The 22119-nt window shown below is 36.9% G+C and overlaps 1 protein-coding gene across 5 annotated transcripts in view; it reads left to right on the forward strand.

The window, feature by feature from the left end:
* The window catches only part of LOC311088011 (uncharacterized protein), a 61820-nt gene that overhangs the window by 38370 nt on the left and 1331 nt on the right, over positions 1–22119 (forward strand). The window contains exons 4-18 of one of the 5 annotated variants that reach the window (XM_084121621.1): positions 880–1224; positions 1348–1395; positions 1536–1709; positions 1992–2096; positions 2175–2270; positions 4322–4414; positions 4785–4859; positions 17962–18075; positions 19268–19363; positions 19449–19499; positions 19767–19847; positions 20164–20247; positions 21046–21111; positions 21618–21707; positions 21901–21999. In XM_084121621.1, the coding sequence (XP_083977747.1) occupies positions 880–1224; positions 1348–1395; positions 1536–1709; positions 1992–2096; positions 2175–2270; positions 4322–4414; positions 4785–4859; positions 17962–18075; positions 19268–19363; positions 19449–19499; positions 19767–19847; positions 20164–20247; positions 21046–21111; positions 21618–21707; positions 21901–21999 (1617 nt within the window). The remainder of the gene's footprint in view (positions 1–879; positions 1225–1347; positions 1396–1535; positions 1710–1991; positions 2097–2174; positions 2271–4321; positions 4415–4784; positions 4860–17961; positions 18076–19267; positions 19364–19448; positions 19500–19766; positions 19848–20163; positions 20248–21045; positions 21112–21617; positions 21708–21900; positions 22000–22119) is intronic. The other 4 variants (XM_084121623.1, XM_084121622.1, XM_084121624.1 and 1 more) reach the window with 4 other exon arrangements.

Genomic DNA, 22119 nt, shown 5'->3' on the forward strand with positions numbered 1-22119 from the left:
CTGATCTGGATTTTAAATTATTTTATCAACTTGAAATACAGGAATATTTTTGTAGATGTGCATATATTTTTACGTTTGCACGTGATCGTTTTAAACCCGTGTTTAGACCCGTGTTTCCCCCATGTCCGACCCGACCCGCACCCGTATCCGACACAGTTGGATATTTTTCACCCGTTTGAGCAAAATTTGCGGGGTACCCGAACCCGTGCAGGACTCTACTGTACTTTCCACACGATTGACATCAGGTTCAAGTACGCCCACAAGCCGTGCGAGTTATTCGTGTATTGCAGTTTGGCTGGTGGTTATGTTGCCCGCATACCGCCTCCCATGGCCGAAACTGGTATTATGACACCTGTCGGGCCGTGGCTAGTAATTTAGCATGCTAATTTGATATCTCTGCAGCACTATAACTTGTCATTTTTTTAATGACATCATCACCCTTATTTCTTCTCATTCTTTTGATGCGTGTAGCTAATTTTTTGGATATTTTTACCTCAATTCTTACACATGGCACCTTTAAGGGATTTGAGTGTAAACAGAAGCCACCTTCCCCATCAGCTATGTAATGCTGGGTCAACAAGATTCTGTTGTGACAATTTCTGATTAAGCCTTGATGCGCACATAATTTAAAAAAGCGAAACTAAAATAATTACTTCATATGTATTCTCTTGTATGAAGACACACGGACAAAAAACTGTTACATGATCATTTATTTTATATCATCATAGTTTTTATACATGGACATACACGTTAAGTGTATTTTTACTTCAATACTTCTGATGATTGCTGATGGTACGTATTATCACATTTAGTTAAAAATGGGCTTTGCACTTTTCTTCCTCATTTTACACATTAATCAGTTTGTCTATTTCTTCATAGGCTTTATTGTGCATGGCCCCTCTGATCCTCTGGTTTCTCATCTGGGATCTCCAGTGGTTTTACCTTGTTATGTTGATAAACCTTTACCAGTGGAGGATCTGAAGGTGGAATGGAGAAGAATAGACTCAGAGGCTCTGGTTCATCTGTATCAAGATGGTGAGAGTCGAGCAGAGGTCCAGCAGCAGGATTATCATGATAGAGCTCATTTCTTTACTGATCAGATTCAACATGGAAACTTCTCCCTCCGTCTGGACAATCTGAGAACAGAAGACAAAGGCATTTACAGATGTAAAGTTTATAGTCAACAGTTTGCTAGCAAAACTTTAGTTGAAATAAAAGATGTTGGTGAGTGTGTATGGTATGATTCCAGTCCTACTTTAAATTTGAAACTGTTTTTCTTTTTTTTTTACAAAAACTAGGCTACTGAATTTATGTAATATTTTATTCTGTAATACTTCTTTCTTTTAGAGTACTTACAAGTATCAGGATCAGATGAGTCCATATCTGCGTCTGTGGGTGAGGACACCACTCTGAACTGCTCTGTAGACTCTCACATCAAACCTGAACATAATGAAGAGGTTTCATAGAGGAAAACAGATGAAGATGAAGATATTCTGGTTCTGCTCTATCAAAACAACTTTTTTTTTTTTTCCCAGATTCATCAGATGAACAATACAGAGACAGAGTTGAGTTCCTCACTGATGAAATCCCCAAAGGAAACTTCTCTCTCAGACTGAAGAGTGTCAGAACTGAGGACAAAGGAGTTTACATGTGTGAAGCGTTTGCTGGGAGACTTTCAGCCAGTGCAACTGTAGTACTGGAGCAACTGGGTGAGTCGACAAAACATGGCAAAAAAAAAAAAATACTTTGGTAAACATTGACACTTTATTGCCATTTGTACTTGGTGTAAACAAAATGGTTTGTGTTGCTATTTATGGTGCAAACTATTTATTTTCTGTACACAGTATAAACAGCATTCACTCATTTGATAGTGTATAACAGAAAACAGAATGAATGTTCTTATTTGCACATTATTTCTAAATATTTCTCTATTACAAACAATGACCAAATATAATAAGTTCAGATGTAAAAGTTGTGTTTGTGTTTCACAGATTTCTCTACTTTGCACTTAATGATGTTGGTTTTCTGTATCGCTGCTGCATCTGGAGCTGCACTTTTGCTCTACTGTCTGATTTACTGCAGATCAAAAAACACAGGTGCTTTTTTATTTCCCGGGATGTATCTCTGTATGTTTCACCATAAATGTCTTTGATTATTCCGTATCTTCCCTCCAGTCACCAGCAGAAAAATCTGGAATCTTCATGTTTCTCTGGTCTTTTGTGCAAACATCTCTATGTTCTCTGCCTTCATCTTCTGGGGTTCCACTGAAGGTGAGTTAAGTACCTTAGTTTGGTACAAAGGTATTGTAACAATGTTCAAGATTCAGGGAAGGAAGAGAACAGGGTCGGCTTATGGAGACTGTGGGTATTTATTTCAAAACAAAATAGACATAACAAAAACACGGTTGCGCACACAGCGCTATGTAATCAAACTCAGTTCTTCTTCTTCTTGTTCTTCTTCTTACTATGGCAGCCCATAGAAAAAGTTGTGAAAATTGGCACAGAGATATAAAGAAAGGTTGTAGCTTTAATCTGACTGATTTGGTGTCAGTCTTTCAAACAGTCTAGCGCCATCAATGGGTCAAAAATGCACAAGTGGTTTTTTTTTGTGTGTTTTTTTGCTAATAACCTTTGAACCAAGGCCTAGAAACAAAATTCTTTTTTCCTCTGATTCCAAAGCGAAATAAATAAATTAAATGCTAATTTACATTGTTTCCCGCCATTTTGACTTATAACAAAAAACGCTGCTTCTCCTACAAATTTTGTCCAATCTTCACCAAATTTTGCTCCGATGATCAGGAGGCAGAGACACAAGAAAGTTATCACTTTTATTTTGATATTCAAAATTGTTCCCAAGAAATGGTTTCACGAATTTGACGGCAAGCATGCAAATGTTAACGTGAGGCTACATCTCCTGAATTCTTTAGTGTATTTAGACCAACCTTGGTGTCTCTTATAACAACCACAGCCACAGTATTTTTGCTTATAACTTCTGAACAGTTTGACCAAAAATAACTAAACTGGTCTCTTTAGGTTCGTTGTAACATGCTGATTCGAATGATAGCTAATTCTAAGATTTTTGCCATAAAATGCTATACTTCACAAATGCATTGGCATATCATTACAAAATTTGGTATGTGTCAACAACACCGTACTCATTTATATGCCCATGACAATTATAATGAAATGTCATAAAATGATAATAGCTTTCGACTAATTTTACCTATCATCATCTTGATAGGTTCCTTGGGTCATGCTAAGAACAGCGATACCAATTTTGTTATATTTGGCTGAACTTGGTGTCCGGCTTTTTGAATATTACCGAAATGTTTTTCGCTTCTTCTCCAACCAATTTTGTCCAATCTTTACCAAATTTTGCTCAGATGATCAGATTCTATATATTTTTTTTCAATATTCTGTGTTTTTCCTGAGACGCTATTTTACAAAATTGACGATGAACACGTCGTCAGGCTCATAAATATCATATATAAACGCTAGATGTCTTATGGCGCAGTCACTTCCGGCATCACCGTTCGGCCATCTTGTCACAGTGAAGCTGTGCATTAAGGTGAATGATCAGCATGCACACAAATCCTCTTATCTCGCTGAAATCTTGACGGATTTACAAACGGTTTGGTTTCTTACAAACGTTATTAACGTGGCTATAATTCCGAATGCTTGAACATGTATGTTATAATTATTAATATGTATGCAGTGTCATAACTACATCTCTGACGTTTATAACAAACCAAACCATTTGAAAATCGGTAGCAAATTGAGCAAGTTATGGTTATTTAAAAGTACATGCACCATTAAACGAGTGAGCGAGCACACTGTGGCAAGATGGCCGCCATGTGCGGACGTCGACCTCCATTGGCCAGCAGCGCGCACGAGACATCTAGCCTTTATATATGATATCTATGGTCAGGCTATATCTCTGCAACGCTTTGGTGTATTGAGACAGTACTTGGTACCTGTTATCACATGACCGTATGAACTGAGGATAGTTGCACATTGGTTTTGACACAGTGCCACCTACTGGTCAAGTGACATGAAAAACTATGTCCTGATTGGTAGATAATTGCAAAAGTCCTCTTCTAATTGCATTTTAAACCATTTGTCCAAAAATAATCACCATAATGCTACAACAAGTCAAACTTGATGCAGTTGGTGGTCATGGCTCAGCCCCATAATTGCTGCTTTGAGCTACATTTATAAATGTAATTATATACAGCACAATATATACAATGTTTTCTTTTTTTCAAGAAAACATTTTTTTGTCCTATATCATCTAATATCCATCATTTAATATTCTTTTCCAGGATTTCCGACTGAGATCATCATCTTATGTGCTCTTAATATTCTCAAGTTTTTTATGTTGATTTGGGCTTTGTCCTATTTAAATTATCTTCAAGGTATGTTTTACATGTACAGATTTTCTTTCTTTTTTTCATGGAGATCATTAAAAACTTATTGATGATGACATATTAAGATTAAGATATGTAAGATATTTATGCTGTTGCAGTTGTATATTAACATGTCAATTATTGAAACATGGCTATGAGCTTTATGCCTAATTCAAGATGAATTCATACAGAAAACAGGTTTTTAAAACTGAGTGATTCAATTAACTAGCTTCAAAATGTGATGCTTTGGGAATAAGAATATTTACTATCTGTCGGTCAAAAGAGGGGGACACAATTTACTAATGCAGGACAGGACAAACAAACATTGTTGTCTCTTATAAAATATTAATTTGGTATATTCAATGTTTTGTGTTTACAGACAACCTTAAAACATGGATCAGGTTTTCAAGTAGAAAAAAAGAGTTAGCTGTTTTCACCATTGTTGTTTATTCAGGTAGGTACATCCAAATTATCATTAGGATTAAAAGCAAAATCGTAAAAAATCAGTACCAGACCCTACAATTTAGCCCACTTGTTCACTCTCACCCACATACTGACCTGCAACACTTGTCACCACTCATTATAGACTCTCATATTTACAATTACCCATGCCATCCTAAGTTTGTCTGGTCTTGTCGTTCACTACATTTGTATGGACTTATACCTGACCTCCTCCAGTCCTTGAGTACCTGTAATACCAAGAACTCAACCTGACGTATTATCTGCCATCTGCCTTCTCTTTTCAATAAACATCCGTTCAATAATCTGTTCCTTCTCTTTTCAATAAACATAACATGGAAACCAAAGCTCACTTACCAACTCTGCCCTACTAAGGCAAAAGACCTTAACTCACCAGAGTGTGAAACTGAGAAAAATGACTTTAAAGTTATCTTAATGTCCTGGCAATTGAGTTATAGGTATAATATTGTAATTTTCACATGTTGTAGTGTATACCTTTATTAACCCATCTACAAAAAAATGTTGAACTCAAATTTGACCTTTGACCCTTTTTCGGAAGTTACTGTATTCTGCCTTAGCATTAGGGCTGGGAGATATATCGCACGATATTGTTATGCGCATCTCATCAGTAAAGCCGGTTCCTTGATTAGTAGTAAATCACCTGCTTTCAGATGGAGCGGCATTTACTACACAGCAAAAACTCCAGTGTTAAATTAACACTCAAGAGTGTTAAAGTTAACGAGATAATTAAGTGATTAATTTAGTGATGCTTGAGCATTATTGAAGACACCTGATGTTAACAAGCAGAATCACTGAAGGAGAAAATCACAAATTGTAAGCCACCGTTTTGGCGATCAGTGTTTGCTTTAGTTGGGCTCTTGACCTTTATACATTCACTTTAAATTTTGTTTGTCTGCTGTTATTGATTTATAACAGTCAAATGAACAAACAAAAGTGTGATCTGATAGTGTTGGTTATGTTTTGACATAATCATGCTGTGATCTGAAAAATGAAACTTATTGAGATAGTTTGGTTTACCTTGTTAGCAGCAGCTTTGTGAGTCTACAGCATATGATTTTCAGTATATTTCTTTTAACCCATAATATTTAATAAACATTGTTCTGATCAAAATACTTTCTTTTTTTTTTTTTTTTTGAAACACAGACATCAATAATCAGTCTGTGAATCTCAACAATGGTGACAATAATAAAGCATGTTGCAGTGGCTGTCACCAATCACAACTCATTAATGGCTCCCATCATGCATTGCGGTATGAATAAATTATGATCTGAATTGCCTATGTAATTTACTTTTCATAATTGAATATTCTGCTCGTCACCATTGTTGAGATGCATATACTGAATTTTGATGTCTGTGTGTGCCTAAAAGAAAGATTTTTTATTTTTTTTAAACCACTTTTAAGAAATCCTTTATATTACATCTAAAATTCTGGATATTTATGCAGAAAAACAGTTATTCTGTGGTCAACAACATAAATTTAAGTCAGAAATAAGCAAATAAGGAGTTCAGTGATCAAGCTCAAACGATGATTGTCATAATATAACCAACACCATCAGATCACTTTATTCTTTGTTCATCTGGCAGTTATAACTCAGATACAACAACCAAACAAAATCTAAAGTACATATAAAAGGGTCAAGAGCCCAACTAAAGCAATTACCCATCACAATAATGGTAACTTACAATTTGTGATTTTCTCCTTCAGTGATTCTGCTTGTTATCATCAGGTGTCTTCAATAATGTTCAATCATCACTAAATTAATCACTTAATTATCTCATTAACTTCAACACTCTTGAGTGTGGACTCATACACTCCCAGGAGTGTTAATTTAACACTGGAGTTTTTGCTGCATACAAAGAGCCGTAGTTAACTGACAAGCTGAGCCATATCACATTAATTATCGCTGGCGATACGTCCGCGATATTGATGTGATTTGGCTCAGCTTGTCAGTTAACTACGGCTCTTTGTAGTAAATGCCGCTCCATCTGAAAGCAGGTGATGGTGATTTACTACTAATCAAGGAACCGGCTTTACTGATGAGATGCGCATAACAATATTGTGCGATATATCTCCCAGCCCTACTTAGCATTGCCCACAAAATGACAATCGGTCATACCAAGGCAAAAGACCTTAACTTCTATTTTATAGCCAATGTTATGCTTAAAATGTAAGCAATATTAAAATTGGACTCACTATGATAAAAATGGCTTTACATGTATCAACAAGAAGTTAAAGTAGTGAGAATAGTTGGAAAAGTATGAATGGTTTTAATTAACATGAATTTCATAAAACAAAGTTGATTAACATCACTAAAGTATAAAAGATGTGGAACATTTAAAGTTTTTTTTTTTTTAAAACTGACTCTAAAACTGAAGAGAGTGTGTGTGTGTGTGTGAGACTCGGTGTGTGTGTGAGAGAGAGAGAGGTGCGGGCGCGATCGAACAGTGGGATCGCGTCCGCGCCTCTCTCTCTCTCTTTCTCACGCACGCACGCACGCACACACACACACACACTTCAGTTTTAGAGCCGGTAGCAAGTTTTAAAAACTCGTGGTGGATGTAATGGATTTGCCTTCTCGTCGGTTGTTTGACATGGATTTTAACCAAGGTTCAAGGTAGGCTCTAAATTATTCCTGTTGCTGGTGTATAATGGGTGTGTCGTTGCGGCTCCAACCAACCAACTCGCGTAGTTTTCAGTCAGTGGACTGTCATTGGCAGGCGAGAGCTAGCTATGAGAAGCATATTTTATTTCAGTTGTACATGTAGCTTTGTATTACGGGCTGTGAATTAAGATATCATACAAGCCTGCTCTATTCAGCGCTTGTTACTGGATAAATTGTTGATTATGGTTTGAAAAGTGTTTGTGTCTAGTTTGTGAAGTAGTATCGCTAGCTTAAGGCTACCACTAGCTATTATTGGATGTTAAAGATTCAAAGCCATCTCCACCATCATTTTCCCCTGAGAGTATGCCATTCTTCAAACCTAACAAAAGCAATCACTGTGAAAAATGTACGTGTGTGTCTGAGGTGATTTAATTGCTACATCATAACCCCGTAACTCCAGCGCGGCATTACTTTGATGGTCGGTTAGAAGGCAGAGTGCCGTAACTTCACGGCAGCGCACCCGTAACTTCATTCGAGTATTCAGGAGCAGCGAGAAACGAAGGCATAAAGCCGTAACTGACGTTACGGGCTTCTACCATAGTTTCCCCTTGGCTTTTTGAAGTTACGGCAAAAACATAATCTTATTCCACCCAAAAAACAATCGAATTGAAACTTGATGTTTGTCTACATGATAAAACTTATGTTTATTGTCCTAAAAATTACAATAACTCATTTTCGCCAAAAATTGAAGTTACGACCTTTTGCCTTAGTGCGGCAGAACTAAATCTGATCCGTTTGTAGACTTAGTCTAATAGCTCCGCTTTTCACCGCAACCACCAAGAACAACTCCTTCACAACATTCACTCGCCAGTCCCATGGCCAAACCAGCAACATTTACAGGCGCAGCGGAGGATTTCTCCTTAAATGTTCCCTGTACCTCGAAATGCAGCCCCAGCGATTCCAAACCAGCTGCGCTAAGATAGCTTTTATCATTTCTCTACTCACAGGTAAAGCATTTTAATGGGCTAAACCGATCTGGGACCCTTTAATAAACTTTACCAATCATTTCAAGGAAGAGTTTGGTCAAACTGCTAACGCTCTCTTGTGCATTATCAACTAATTCATCTGAAGCAGGGAAATTTGTCTGTGGCGGAATATCCTCTACATTTCGGAGGCTCGCTGCAGCCAGTGGGTGGAATGAAGCTAAGCTAATCATGGCAAATCATCAAGGTCTCAAGCCCTCTCGGAGACTACAACTTGCCATCTTTGATGATGGCATGGGGCTAAAAAAAAATGTAATCCAACAATCCATCCGAGTTGCACATATTACAGCCTGCCAAAGTGAATTTACCACCCTGCAATATCTGCCCGCCTTGCACTCCTCATCATCTCCAGCACCAGAACCAATGCAAATTGACTCTTAACATCTGTCTCAATCTGAACGTCAATGATGCATCTTTGTTTGTACTGTGGAGCTGAGGGTCATCTCATCTCGAATTGTCTATCACCAATAATTTCCTCTCTCACAAAGACTACAGTATCAGTGACTACCCCTCGTTGTTCCACAACAGCTCGGGCCCTCATTGACTCGGGATCCACCTGCAACTTCATCTCGAGAGGGTTTCTCCACTATCTACACCTTGAGCATATCCCCTGCCAGAAAGTTTTAAATATCCACTATCAATCCCGGAGCAGAAGGCCATGAAGGAGTACATTGAGGAGGCTCTTTGTCAAGACAGGGCTTGAGGCCCTGTATTGACTACTAAGATCTCAATGCTCAGACTGTCAAGTACTGCTACCCTTTTCCCCTGCTTCTAACCGCTGTTGAACAGCTGTGGGGCGCATACGTGTTCACCAAGTTGGACCTGTGTAGCACCTACAACCTCATCCGGATAAGGAATGGTGATAAATGAAAGACTGCGTTCATTACACCATCAGGCCCCTAAACATATAAGGTTATGTTGTACGGGCTGTCCAACTCACCTTCCGTATTCCAGGGATTCGTGAATGAGGTTTTCTGGGAGTTTCTCCATAACTTCATCATAATCTATATTGATGACATCCTGATATACTCCCAGAACCTGGCCGACCATCACCATCACATTAAGCAGGTCCTTCAAAAGCTACATGAACACCAACTCTGACTGAAATTGGAGAAGTGCGAGTTCCATTGTCCCTCTATTCACTTTGCTGGGATGTCATTAATGAATTTGGCATCACAATGGACCAGAGGAAGGTACAAGCAGGAAGTAATTGGCCACTACTCACATCTTGAGATTTCTAGGGTTTGCCAATTTCTACCACAAATTAGTCTCCAATTTCAGTAAGATTACCTCTCCCCTCACCACCCATCTTCGTAACAGACCCAAGTCTCTGTCCTGAAATCCATCTGCAATAGAGGCCTTTGAACACCTGAAAAGAAGCATTTTGTCATGTTCCCACTCTCGCTCGTCCAAATCCCAACTTACAATTCATCCTCAAAGTGGATCCCTCCACCAGTGGAGTGGGAGCGATATTATCACAGAGGCATGGGGATCCACCCAAACTCCATGTGCCGTCTTCTCCAAGAAACTGTCACTGGCAGCTAAATTACGACATCAGCAACTGTGAACTGCTGGCGATCAAACTAGCACCTTAAAGGGATACTTCAGGATTTAGCATTAAGCTTTGTATTAGTAGAAAACCTGTAGTATTTTCGAATTACCGTGCTTCCCACCCTCATATCCCCCTGAGAGGAGAGATTTATGTATTTTTTGTCTGGAAAAAATCTTCCGATGACGCAAAAATCGTCATAATGCGTCATCGGAGGATTTTTTGTCCATAGGCTAAAGACTACAGCCAGTAGGAGGAGCTGTCCCACATGTTTTCAACCCGCCCATAGGAGGTGGGATCTCACTCACAGAATGTACACATAGTTCAGCCGTCTTTCTTTGGAAGCTAAGTTACAGGCTCTTGTTCTGTGTAGAAAACTGAGTAGTAGGAGAAAGCTGAATAGTAGGGGTTACCATCCTCTTTTTTCCGGACATGTCCGACCGTCGAGATCGTCCAAAATGTCCGGGATTCGGCTTTTGTTTTCTGCGGTCGCCATTCATTGTTTACATGCACACCTTTTGTTTTACAATCTAGCTGAATTCATTCCGATTGGTGAATCTGAATGTAGTGTTTACATGAACGCTAAACAAGTGATCGTTTAATGTGCGTTTTAACATTGCTTAGAAAATTCCCGCTCCTCCGTGAGAGATGCGAGACCGGTGCGTCTCAGTAATCATGCCACCGGCCTCGCGCCGTTCTCCCGCGGCCCTCAGCCTCGTCCTGCTCGCCACAGTAAACATAATGAATGGCGCCTGTAGAACGCAAAAGCCGAATCCCGGACATTTTGGGCGATCTCGAAATCCCAGGCAGACTCATCACGGAGACTCACTAGTAGCCTAGCTTTGTTGTTTTCAACTGCGCTCTCTTACCGGTAGGCGTGGCTTGGGAGTGGCCTCCTAGGGCAGCGAAGCAAGTGCATTCTGGGAGTTGTTGTCTTTCATCCACATAAGCCAAAAAAACATTTTCTGGCTTTTCTTAGTCTAGAAAGCTCCAAATTAAAAAATAATTTCACATTTCTTCTACATAAATGACCTATTTTAAATACACATTCATCTTTCCAGAGGTGAAGTATCCCTTTAAGAGTGGAGACATTGGCTGGAGGGAGCAAAACATCCTTTTGAGGTAATCACTGAGCACTGTAATCTGGAGTACCTATGACTCAATACTCAACAGGCTGAATGGGCTTTATTCTTCACACACTTCCACATTACGGTCTCCTACCAGCCGGGACACAAGAACATCAAGGCTGATGCTCCAGATTTAAGGTTGATTTATACTTCTGTGTCGGACCTACGCCGGAGCCTCAACACTGTAGGCAACACGTTGGTTTTCATTTATACTTCTGCGTCGTTGTCCGCGTTGACGTGCAATTACACATGCAGAGGGAGCATGTGAAACCTGAGGGAGGGGTTCTAGCAGACCAATCACAGTGCTTGCGGTCTGCGTAGAACTGGAGTTGTTAAATCTTTTCAAAAGTTGTTAAATTTTTGGAGAGGTGCACGTCAGGGTACGCTGAAGGGTACACGTGCTACACACAGTCTACGATGTAGCTACGGCGTGAGTTCAACACATAAGTATAAATTGGGCTTTACCCTCTGATCAACCTGAGCCAATCTTCCCTCCAGCCACTATCATTGGTGCGACTCAGTGGACACTCGACAAACAGATCGCTGAAGCTACGCAGGCTGAACCAGCTCCACCAGGAGGTCCTGAGGGGCTCATGTTCCATCTGCTTTACGACTTCCCCTCATGGACTCAGTTCACTCATCTCTGGGATCAAGGCACCCAGGCAGCCAGTAAACCCTCTCTGTCATGGATTCAACCATGCCATCAGCACCAGACCTTACAAGTCTACAACGAATACTAACCTGCAACACCTATCACCTCTCTTTAAAGACTATATATACTTACCCATGCCACTCCCTCTTCATCTGTGTTTACCTGATCTTCACCTCCAGTCCTTAAGTACCTGCATACCAAGAACTCTATAAGTCAAGTCAAGTCACCTTCATTTATATAGCGCTTTAAACAATATAGATTGTTTCAAAGCAGCTTTACAGTGATAATAGGAAATTACAGTAACAGATATTGTTTTGGCTTTATAGCAGCTCTAGAATAAAGTTATTGTCCTGCTGAATACAGAATTATTTATCGCTTCCGCGCAGCCACGTGAACCGGAACTATCCTGACAACGGATATCTATCAGTACAGAGGTAAAGGGAAGGGGAGGAGGCCTTCACAAGGGAGAGACTAGTTGAAACTTCAGGATTGCATTGTCGTCGTGTCCAGGCGCAGGGCCATCATCAGATCTGGATATGCCTGGATCCAACGGACTGCGGTAAACCTCGGGATAAACAGAGAGACTAATATTAGCGTAGACGCCATCCTTCTTATGATGTAACAAGTACATCAGGATTTATGGGAAGTGTTCCCGGTTCCAGCTGACCTAATCCATGCAGCCTAACATTGAATTATAGAAGTCTATAATGTATTATGTGTACACTGTAAAAAATGTTCGTAATTTTAACTGTAAAAACCTGTAAAAAAGCAACGGAAAAAAAATGTTAATTCCTTAACGGTATGTACCCTTACTATATACAGTGAAAAACTGTACTAGCTCTCACGGGACATTTCATGTAATTTTAAATTAATATACTGTTAAATGTACGGATTTTGGAAGTACACTGTAAAAAAAAAACTTACCGTTGCATTTACCGTACCTTACCGTAAAAAATACGGTAGCAAATGTTTACTAATTTTACAAAGTTTTACATCATCGAACTAAAAATTACGGTGAAAAACTGGCAGCTGGTTGCCAGTACTTTACCGTAAAAGATACGGTATAAATATTTATGTTTTACGGCATTGAACTAAAGTTTACGGTAAAAAACTGGCAGCTGGTTGCAGGCGATTTACCGTAAAAAATATGGTAGCATTATTTTAGGTTTTACGGCAGTGATCTAAATATTACGTAAAAAAACTGGCAGCTGTGGTTGCCAGTACTTTACCATAAAAAATATGTTAGAATTTTTTTTGCTTTTACGGCACTGAACTAAAGTTTACGGTAAAAAACTAGCAGCTTGCAAGTGCTTTACCGTAAAAAATACGGTAGTAATATTTTAGGTTTTATGGCATTGAACATTGAACTGAACTTTTATATAAAAAATAAAAACCTGCCAGCTGTGGTTTCCTGTAATCTAATTATTGAGAATTACCAGAGGTTCAGACGTTGATGTTTTATTGAAAATAATAAAGTTTGAAGTTACCATTATGGAGATGAGTGTTTGCTTTAGTTGGGCTCTTGACCCTTGACTTTTTAACTTTAGATTTACTCTGACTGCCTTAACTGTGTGGTAACAGTTACACAAACAATAACACAAACGTTATGGCATGAAAATCAGAGAGAAAATATGACCAGGTGATGATGGCAGGTTAATGATGACATAATCGTCATATTGTGGCCTGATTCATTGATCTCATAAAGAGTCTTATCTCTCACTTTATGAGCAAAGTGATAATATTAATTATAATATTAAAAATAAATATTTCATATTATTGAGTATAATATCTCTGTAAGCCAGCAGCGAGCAACAGATAATCTGAAGAACTTTAAAAATACATGGTGTAGAAAAAAGGTTTTGAACTACTGCTCGATTTAAACCAACACAGACATCAAGATTCAGCGTATGAATCTCAACAATGGTGACAATCAACACAATAATCAGATAAAACTCTGAACATCACAAAACAAGCTACTAAAAAGCTGCAACAAAAACAACATCAAAAATAAAAGCAGATATAATAATAAAAGAAAATACTAAGGCAATTCAGCATAATGTATTCCTGCTGCAATGCATGCTGGGAGATACTGATGAGTTTTGATTGGAGGCTCCATCAAGTGCACTGCACTTTTATCATCACCATTGTTGAGATTCATACACTGACTCTTGATGTCTGTGTGTGTGTCTGAAAGATACAGCAGTTCAAACCTTTATTGTACACAATGTTTTAAAAATTCTTCTGATTATCACATGCTGTAGAATCATAGGGCTACTACAATCAATAATGTAAAATTAATAACACATATAATCAAAGATAAGACTCTATAAGAGCTCAGTGAATCAAACATGGTGATACACAACCAACATCACATGATTCATTTTCTCTCTGATTTCCTAGCCATAATCAACATGTCTTATAAACACAGACTTACAGCAGGCAGAGAAAAACTAATGTCAGAAAGTCAAGGGTCAATAGCCCAACTAAAGCAGTCACTGATCTCCATCATGGTGACTTCAAATGAAATCATCAACATCTAAACCTCTGTTAATTCTCAAACAGAACTGTAGACGTCTGACAGAAATAAAGTCAGTCTGGTTAGTAATAAGTGAAGCTGGTAATGCTGTTTGTGGAGTTGTTTAATCCTCCTCTGCTGAGATCTTCAGATTTAATGTTTTTTATCTTCAGTTTAATCTAAGGCTGTGGCTGAAGTCAGTTGTAGTTCTTGTGTTTCTGCTAGTCTCTTTTTTCTGTTCCTGTTGTTTCTCTAAATGGACATTCCCAGAATTCCCTGTGTGACACTTCACATTTGATGCTATTTCATTTAAATAATTATGTTTCTTCTTGGTTTTTGTTATCAGTTTTATACATTTGGGGTTTATATTACATCATATATTGTTTAATGAATGTTTATGGCATTATTTGGAGTCGTGTGTGTCACCATGATGGTGTTTTGTGTTTGTGTGTATGACACTGTGCACCTTCTAAATATTAACATGTGCCTCAGTTTGTGGAAAACTAATGGTATACTTAAATCATCGTGTGCTTTTCTTTTTTACCACTTGTGTTATTATGATGGTTATCAGTATATTACAAAGATATAAAGCAGACTTTAATACTTTAGTGAAATTTAATGATAACATTTATCGGTTTATGTAATATAACGGTTGTCCCGTGAAAACTAAAAGGTTCCTACTGTATTTTTTATGGTAAAGTACTGGGAACCACAGCTGATGTTTTTTTTTACCACACATTTAAATCCTGCTGAAGGTTTTTTTTTTTTTTTTTTCAAAGTAAGGTTGCTACCATATTTTTTACGGTAAAATACTGGCAACCAAGCTGACGTTTTTTACCGTAAATTTCACAGGGTTTTTTTTACATTGTGTTTTTTTGCCCGTAAATTTAAATCCCGTAAAACATAAAAGGTTGCTACCTTATTTTTTACGGTAAAATACTGGCAACCACAGCTGCCGGTTTTTTACCGTAAATTTCACAGGGTTTTTTTAACAGTGTATGATAGGTCAAAGAGATGTGTTTTTAGTCAAGATTTGAACTAGCAGAGTGTGTCTGCTCCCTGGACAATGTTAGGAAGACTGTTCCAAAGTTGTGGTGCTAAATAGGAAAAGGATCTACCGCCTGCAGTAGATTTTGATATTTTAGGTGTTATCAACTGGCCGGAATTTTGAGATTGCAATAGACGTGAAGGAATATAATGCGTTAAGAGCTCGCTCAAGTACTGCGGAGCTAAACCCTTTAGTGCTTTGTAAGTAATCAGCAATATTTTAATATTTATATGATGTTTAATAGGGAGCCAATGCAGTGTTGACAGAACCGGGCTAATATGGTCATACTTCCTGGTTCTGGTAAGAACTCGAGCTGCTGCGTTTTGAACCAGCTGTAGTTTGTTTATTAAGCGTGCAGGGCAACCACCCAGTAGAGCATTACAATAATCTAGCCTTGATGTTAGGGCTGGGCGATAAAACGATAACTATCGCAATATAATTTTTCTCGATAAAAAGATATCAAGAGTTCGATAAATGTTTGATAATGTTTATGCGGAAACTCATTTATGCGAAACTCATTTGAACCGCACGCCACACGGACCATTAATCAGCTTGGCTCAAAGTCCAAATGGCAGCACAGCGCGAGCTCACTAGAGTAGATGTGTTTACTCCGAATGGTCTCGGTCATGAGATCCAGTGAGAAGCGCTTGAATTCAGCAAAGAACACAAATGTCTCCATGATTTAAACCAGTTTAAAGGCAGATGAAACAGCGCTGACAAACAGGAGAAACACTGTGCGCAACAATACAGTCAGAAGGCTTTTCCATCTACAAATTCCCATCATTTATCATGGATTTACTGTAACGTTAGCCTAGTAATATTAACTGCACCATGAAATGTGGGATATACATATTGAATTGAATTGTATTATATTATTAATGTAGACAATGTATTAAAGGACTAATGGAATATAATTACAGTATTTAATAATGTATTTAGGCTACTGTTTTTCATACAAATACCATAGAAACCATAAAGTTACATTTTGCCATGATAGTGAGGTGCTATAGGCTATGCCTGGTTTTATCTTTGGTTATCATGATCTAAATGCATGATACTGGATGACCAATGGTTAATTTTACTAAAACTCAAACAGTCAGAATATCACGTTTTACTAAATAAAAATTAGCACATGCAGAAACTAAGAAATGAATTTTTCTGTTAAGATATTTATTTTGTTAAGGAAAAATGACAAATGTTTGAATGTTCTACCTCAGATTTGTGAAATGTTCACCTGTTTGGCAAGTGTTTGTCATGATATATTCTGACAATAAAGAGTAGTTTAAAACCACAATTAAAGCTCTGGTTTCTACAACTTTAACTTAGGAGCAAAACTCTGCCTTTAAACTTGAAAGAAATAAAAAAAGATTTGACATTTATCGTGATAATTATCGTTATCGACTGATATGAAAAAATGATCGTGATAATTATTTTTGGCCATATCGCCCAGCCCTACTTGATGTCATGAATGCATTAACTAATTGTTCCGTATTTGTCATTGAGAGGATAAAATCAGATCCAAAGAACGCACATCCAAAGCAAAGCAACATGTTGCTCAAATTGGTTGCTCAACAAGGAAATTAAAGTTTTAGCTCAAAATACGCCACAGATATTTTTATATAGCATGTTAAATTTGTCAATTTTTGAGGGTGAGCAAAAACGCACTGTTTTTGTGTCTGTTCCTTTAAATGCAAATGAGCTGCTGCTCCCGACACAGAGGGCGGAGCTCCAAGAGCTTGTGTCCTTTTACCTCACACAGACATGCACTGGAAATTTCTAAAACTTTTAGCCTTTTTATGTTCAAGAAAGAAAGATGGAGAGACTCAAGAAGAAGTGACAACATGTAGACAACCTTTCTGAATGGTTAGTTGGTGAATTTATGTAGCTTATGTGTAGTTATCTTCTAGTCACTGATTAGCATATTCTGTCTTGATAATCTATAAATCACGTTCCCGGGGGTGGGGTTTATGTAAATTTTAGGGTTAGTGATGTCACTAACCCGGGAGGAAGCTCCTGTAGTCCCTACTAGCCATAGTCCTTAAAAAACAATTTCTTTAAAATAAGATATTTCCCTTTGCTTTGAACTTTGAGCATTGTAACTTTGGAGATGTTGTTTATGCTTAAACAGCAACATTACACACTAACTAAAGTTAAAAAAGGGAAATCATATTCAACCACCCCTTTAAGAGGAAAAAAAATGTGGTTTTACAGATACTAGACACGTGACTTTCAAATGAAAGATTGGTATCAAAGAGCACACCCAGGTTCCTAACTGACAACGAAGACTTGACAGAGAGCAGCCATCAAGTGTTATACAGTATTCTAGGTTATTACTAGAGGACATTTTTTAAGTCTGCTATATTGCCTGCCATCTGCCTTCTCTGTTCAATAAACAATAAATATGTTGTCTGTCCCTCTGTTCCATAACAAAAAAATTTTTTTTACCAAACTTTGCACAGTTCATTCCAGCTTAAGGTCTATACTTTTCTTGCACCATTATTTTTTTTTATTTTTTTTTTTTCATCTGTTCCTCTTGCAGTTCTTTTTATAGATGTCTGGAAAAAGAGTGCACATGATAAGACCTCTGCACGTCGTGTAATATTTGGATATTTTTTTGGATTTATTGTGCTGTTCTCTTTCGTTTTGAGTAGAGGTAAGAGTTTCTGAATGATTTGTTTCAATAAGTTATTATAGCTGAGTGTCAGGCTAAGAAAAAAAATGCTTCCCTCTTCTGTAGTAATCTATAACACGCTAGCGACAGGCGAATAGGATACAATTAACTAGTTTTCTTTTTTATTGTGCAAAAGTGTCAATTTCTACATAATAAAAATTATCTGAGGTCACGTACCTGTAAAACCCACATGGTTCATGGGTTCACTAAACTCGCACCCTATCGGCGAATAATTGGAATTTGGCCAAATAGTTATGACGAGGCCCCATTTGCTAAAAATCACGTAACAGTGTCAGTTTGATACTCGCTCCAAACCACTCTTTCGAAAGTGGCCAATCGCTAGTGTAGGCTGTGGATGACTATGACTGCATGTGTAATTTCAATTGATAATGGCAGTATATGATGCAAGTTCTTCTTACTTATTCATCCCACAAGTTATAGACATACTTAAATGTCTTTTGCATGCTAATTTGTGCACTTGCTATTAAGTACCTGACATAGGAATTTTAACTTATTTAGTTAGTTCAACAAAATATTTTGTTCTAAATGAACTTGTTTCCTCTGTTTTAATGTAACTTAAACGTTTTCCTTAATTTAGTTACGTTTATTGAACAAAATATGTTTGTTTTTTTTTGTTTTTTTAGTGTGGGCTTTATTAGCTCTAAAAGACTGTATGGGCATTTAGTCCATCCACTTCACAGACAAAATCAATCCTATATCCTAGGAACAAATAAACGCCACAGTGTGTAGAAGGAGATGCCAGTATAGTGTATACAAGAGGGCAGAGCTCAGGTAAAGAAAAGCAAGAACCACAACTAAATGCCCAGAAAATAAAATGTGCAAGAAAAGGAGGAACAACAAAGAGAAGAATAATGAAGGAAAGGGAGTGAGCATAGGTTACGTTAACTTTGATATTTTCTTTAACAATGTGACTAAGCTAAAGCTCAGACATTTAGACTGACCAACCAGCAAACCATACTGTAGTGATGAGCAACCTGGTCCTTTAGTTGGAATTCTGTTGTATGAGAAAAGATGTAATGAGAATCTGTTCTTGTTGTGTGTGTGTGTGTGTGTGTGTGTGTTTATATATATATATATATATATATATATATATATATATATATATATATATATATATATATATATATATATAATTCTTTTTTTATTATTTTAGGTTATATCAGGATGCACGTAAAGTGGGTCTTTTTATACTTTCTGTCTCTGGCACAATTCCTCCTACTAATTTCCTCATTTGGACTTCCTAATCCAGGTAAGCGACACCTCAATAGATCCCTTCATTTGTAGTTTAATAATCTTGTTTGAATGAAAAATTAATCAATAATCTCTTATTTTAGCTTTTCTAGCTGTGCCAGTGGTTCAGTCTATACTGCTTTTGTGTATGCATAGTAAGTGCATGTTATTTATGTATAATTAAATTCGATAATAATACATATAAACTTTTTCTTATGATTTTAAAAGTATGCTGTTAAATAAGAATAGAAATAACAAGCTTATCAAACCCCAGCCTTGATCAATCAGCAGTTATAATATTTGCTCCACATTTCAGAATTTTCAATTCAACTGTGTCATATCTGAGATCAGTTATATTACTGTATGTGGACTGGGAAAGTTTATGAATGCAGAATGTATTTTTGTTTTACTTTTATTCACAGCCATCTTCTGGAGATTGATGATAACATTATATATCATCCTAGTGGTCTATGTTCATGTACGCATATTTGGTGGAGAGAAAGGTATGCTACTTTTTGTAATAATGGATGTTATTTTCTTTCTCTTTTAAAAAATAAAGTGGATCTAAAAAACACTTTTCAGATTATTTATTTATTTATTATTTATCGTGGGACAGCACGATAAATCATCTTTTATCTTGATTTTATGTAAGGTCAAATATTTGTACTTTGGTTAAGGTTAGGAGTCTGGGACAGTGATCACTGTATTTTCCATTTCCTAGAGTTGTTGCACATTTAAGTTATGATTACATTTTATTTGCATCTCAAATACTTTTGGAATAAATTAATTCCCTTTTTTTTTTTTTTCTTCAATTAACAGAATTCTTGCAATGGACCTATTTGGTTCTATTTCTCGAAGTTCTGAGGATTATGGTTGCCTTTGAAGACCCAGATCATGTTATTGGTATTATCCATTAGACCTCTGTGAATTCTCAATAAGAACTTAGGTCTGACAGAAATAAAATAAAACTGCAAGTAATAAGTGAAGCTGCAATACTGTTTGTGGAGTTGTTTAATCCTTTTAAATCTTGGGATTTAATGTCTTCTTTTATCTTCAGTTGACTTAATCTAAGGCTGTGGCTGGAAGTCAGTTATAGTTCTTGTGTTTCTGCTCATCTCTTCTCTTTTATCTGTTCTTGTTGTTCCTCTTTCCTTCAGTGATTCTGCTTGTTATCATCAGGTGTCTTCAACAATGCTCAATCATTACTCGATTAATCACTTATGTCATTAACATTGCTTCAGTGTTACTTTTTTAACACTCTTAGTGTGGATTATATAAACACAGGGGCCTGGTTTCACAGACAGGGTTTAGACTGAGCCAGGATTAGGCCTTAGTTCAATTAACACATTTAAGTAGCTTTTGTAAACTTGACTTTAAAAAAAAATTACTGGTGTGCATCTTGAGACAAAAACAATGCACTTACATATTTTAAGATATATCAGAGCAAGTTGCTTTCAGTTAAAACAGCTCAAACATGCATTTTAGTCTGGGACTATCTTAAGCCTAATCTGTGAAACTGGGGGAGAGAGTGCTAATTTAACACTGAGGATTTCTTAGCTGTGCTTTAGCAGTTACAGTATAGTCTCATTTTATCAATACATGAACATGTTATTAGAATAGATGTGTTTTCTGATCCCAGGATATATCCATCCTCTTTTGTGCTTTTGATTTTTGAATTAGATTTCAGTTTTGTTTTAACAGAGGCAGAACATTCAGAAGCGCAGAGACGACAACAGACTGAGATAAGCCAACAAGGATCAAACACATGTAATTAAACACTACTGACAATATGAATCACTTTATTTCTTATTTTCTTGATTTACCCAGTATTTATAAAACCCTCTTAAAGGAATAGTTCACTTCAAAATGAAAATTCTGTCGTCATTTACTCACCCTCAAGTTTCAAACCTGTATGAATTTATTTCGTCCGCTGAACACAAAAGATTATATTTTGACGAATGTAGTAGGTAACCAAACAGTTGATGTACCCCATTGACTTCCAAAGTATTTTTTTCCTACTATGGAAGTCAATGGGTTACTACTGTCTGGTTACCTACATTCTTCAAAATATATTATTTTGTGTTCAGCAGACTAAAGAAATTCATACAGTGTGAGTAAATGATGACCGAAAGTTAACTATTCCTTTAATTTTATTAATGAAAAAGACAATTTATAGTAGCACATTATTGAAAATGTAAAGATTTTAGTGGTAACAATAGTTGAATGTATTAGTGCAACTATTTGATTTGTTTTTGTGTGTCTGTGTGTTATAGTGCCTCTCTATTATGAAATCATGTTCGGAGCAGTTGGTCCTGTTTTGTTTAACTCTGTTACACTGACAGCAGAACTGATCCTGAAAGCACGTAAGTGATTGTAATATTTTAATACTATACAGGTTTATCTAATCTTCTACACAAAAACATTATCAGTGTCTTTAGAAAATATACATATATACAACCGATTACATTACAATTATTAAAAATTGCTTGACCATTTTGTTTTCAAATGTCTTCATTTTCCTTTCTCCTTATGTAGTTCTTTTATTTTAATTTTTAGGAAATCGTGAGCATGTCATGAAGGATCTGAGAGTCATTGTTTTTTTCTCTGAATGCGTTTTTACCTTATATTGGATGTTTTTACAAATATGTGCTTTCTGTAAGTACCATTTAAAGTATTCTTTTAAGGAGACTGAAATCAGCCTGACTGTCAAAAGTATGAGAAGTTAACATTATAAATAACGACTTAGACTCATGAATTATAGTGCAATCTGTTTGG

This window comes from Abramis brama, assembly GCF_963993115.1.
Source record: "Abramis brama genome assembly, chromosome: 1".
NCBI classification, from domain to species: Eukaryota; Metazoa; Chordata; class Actinopteri; order Cypriniformes; family Leuciscidae; genus Abramis; species Abramis brama.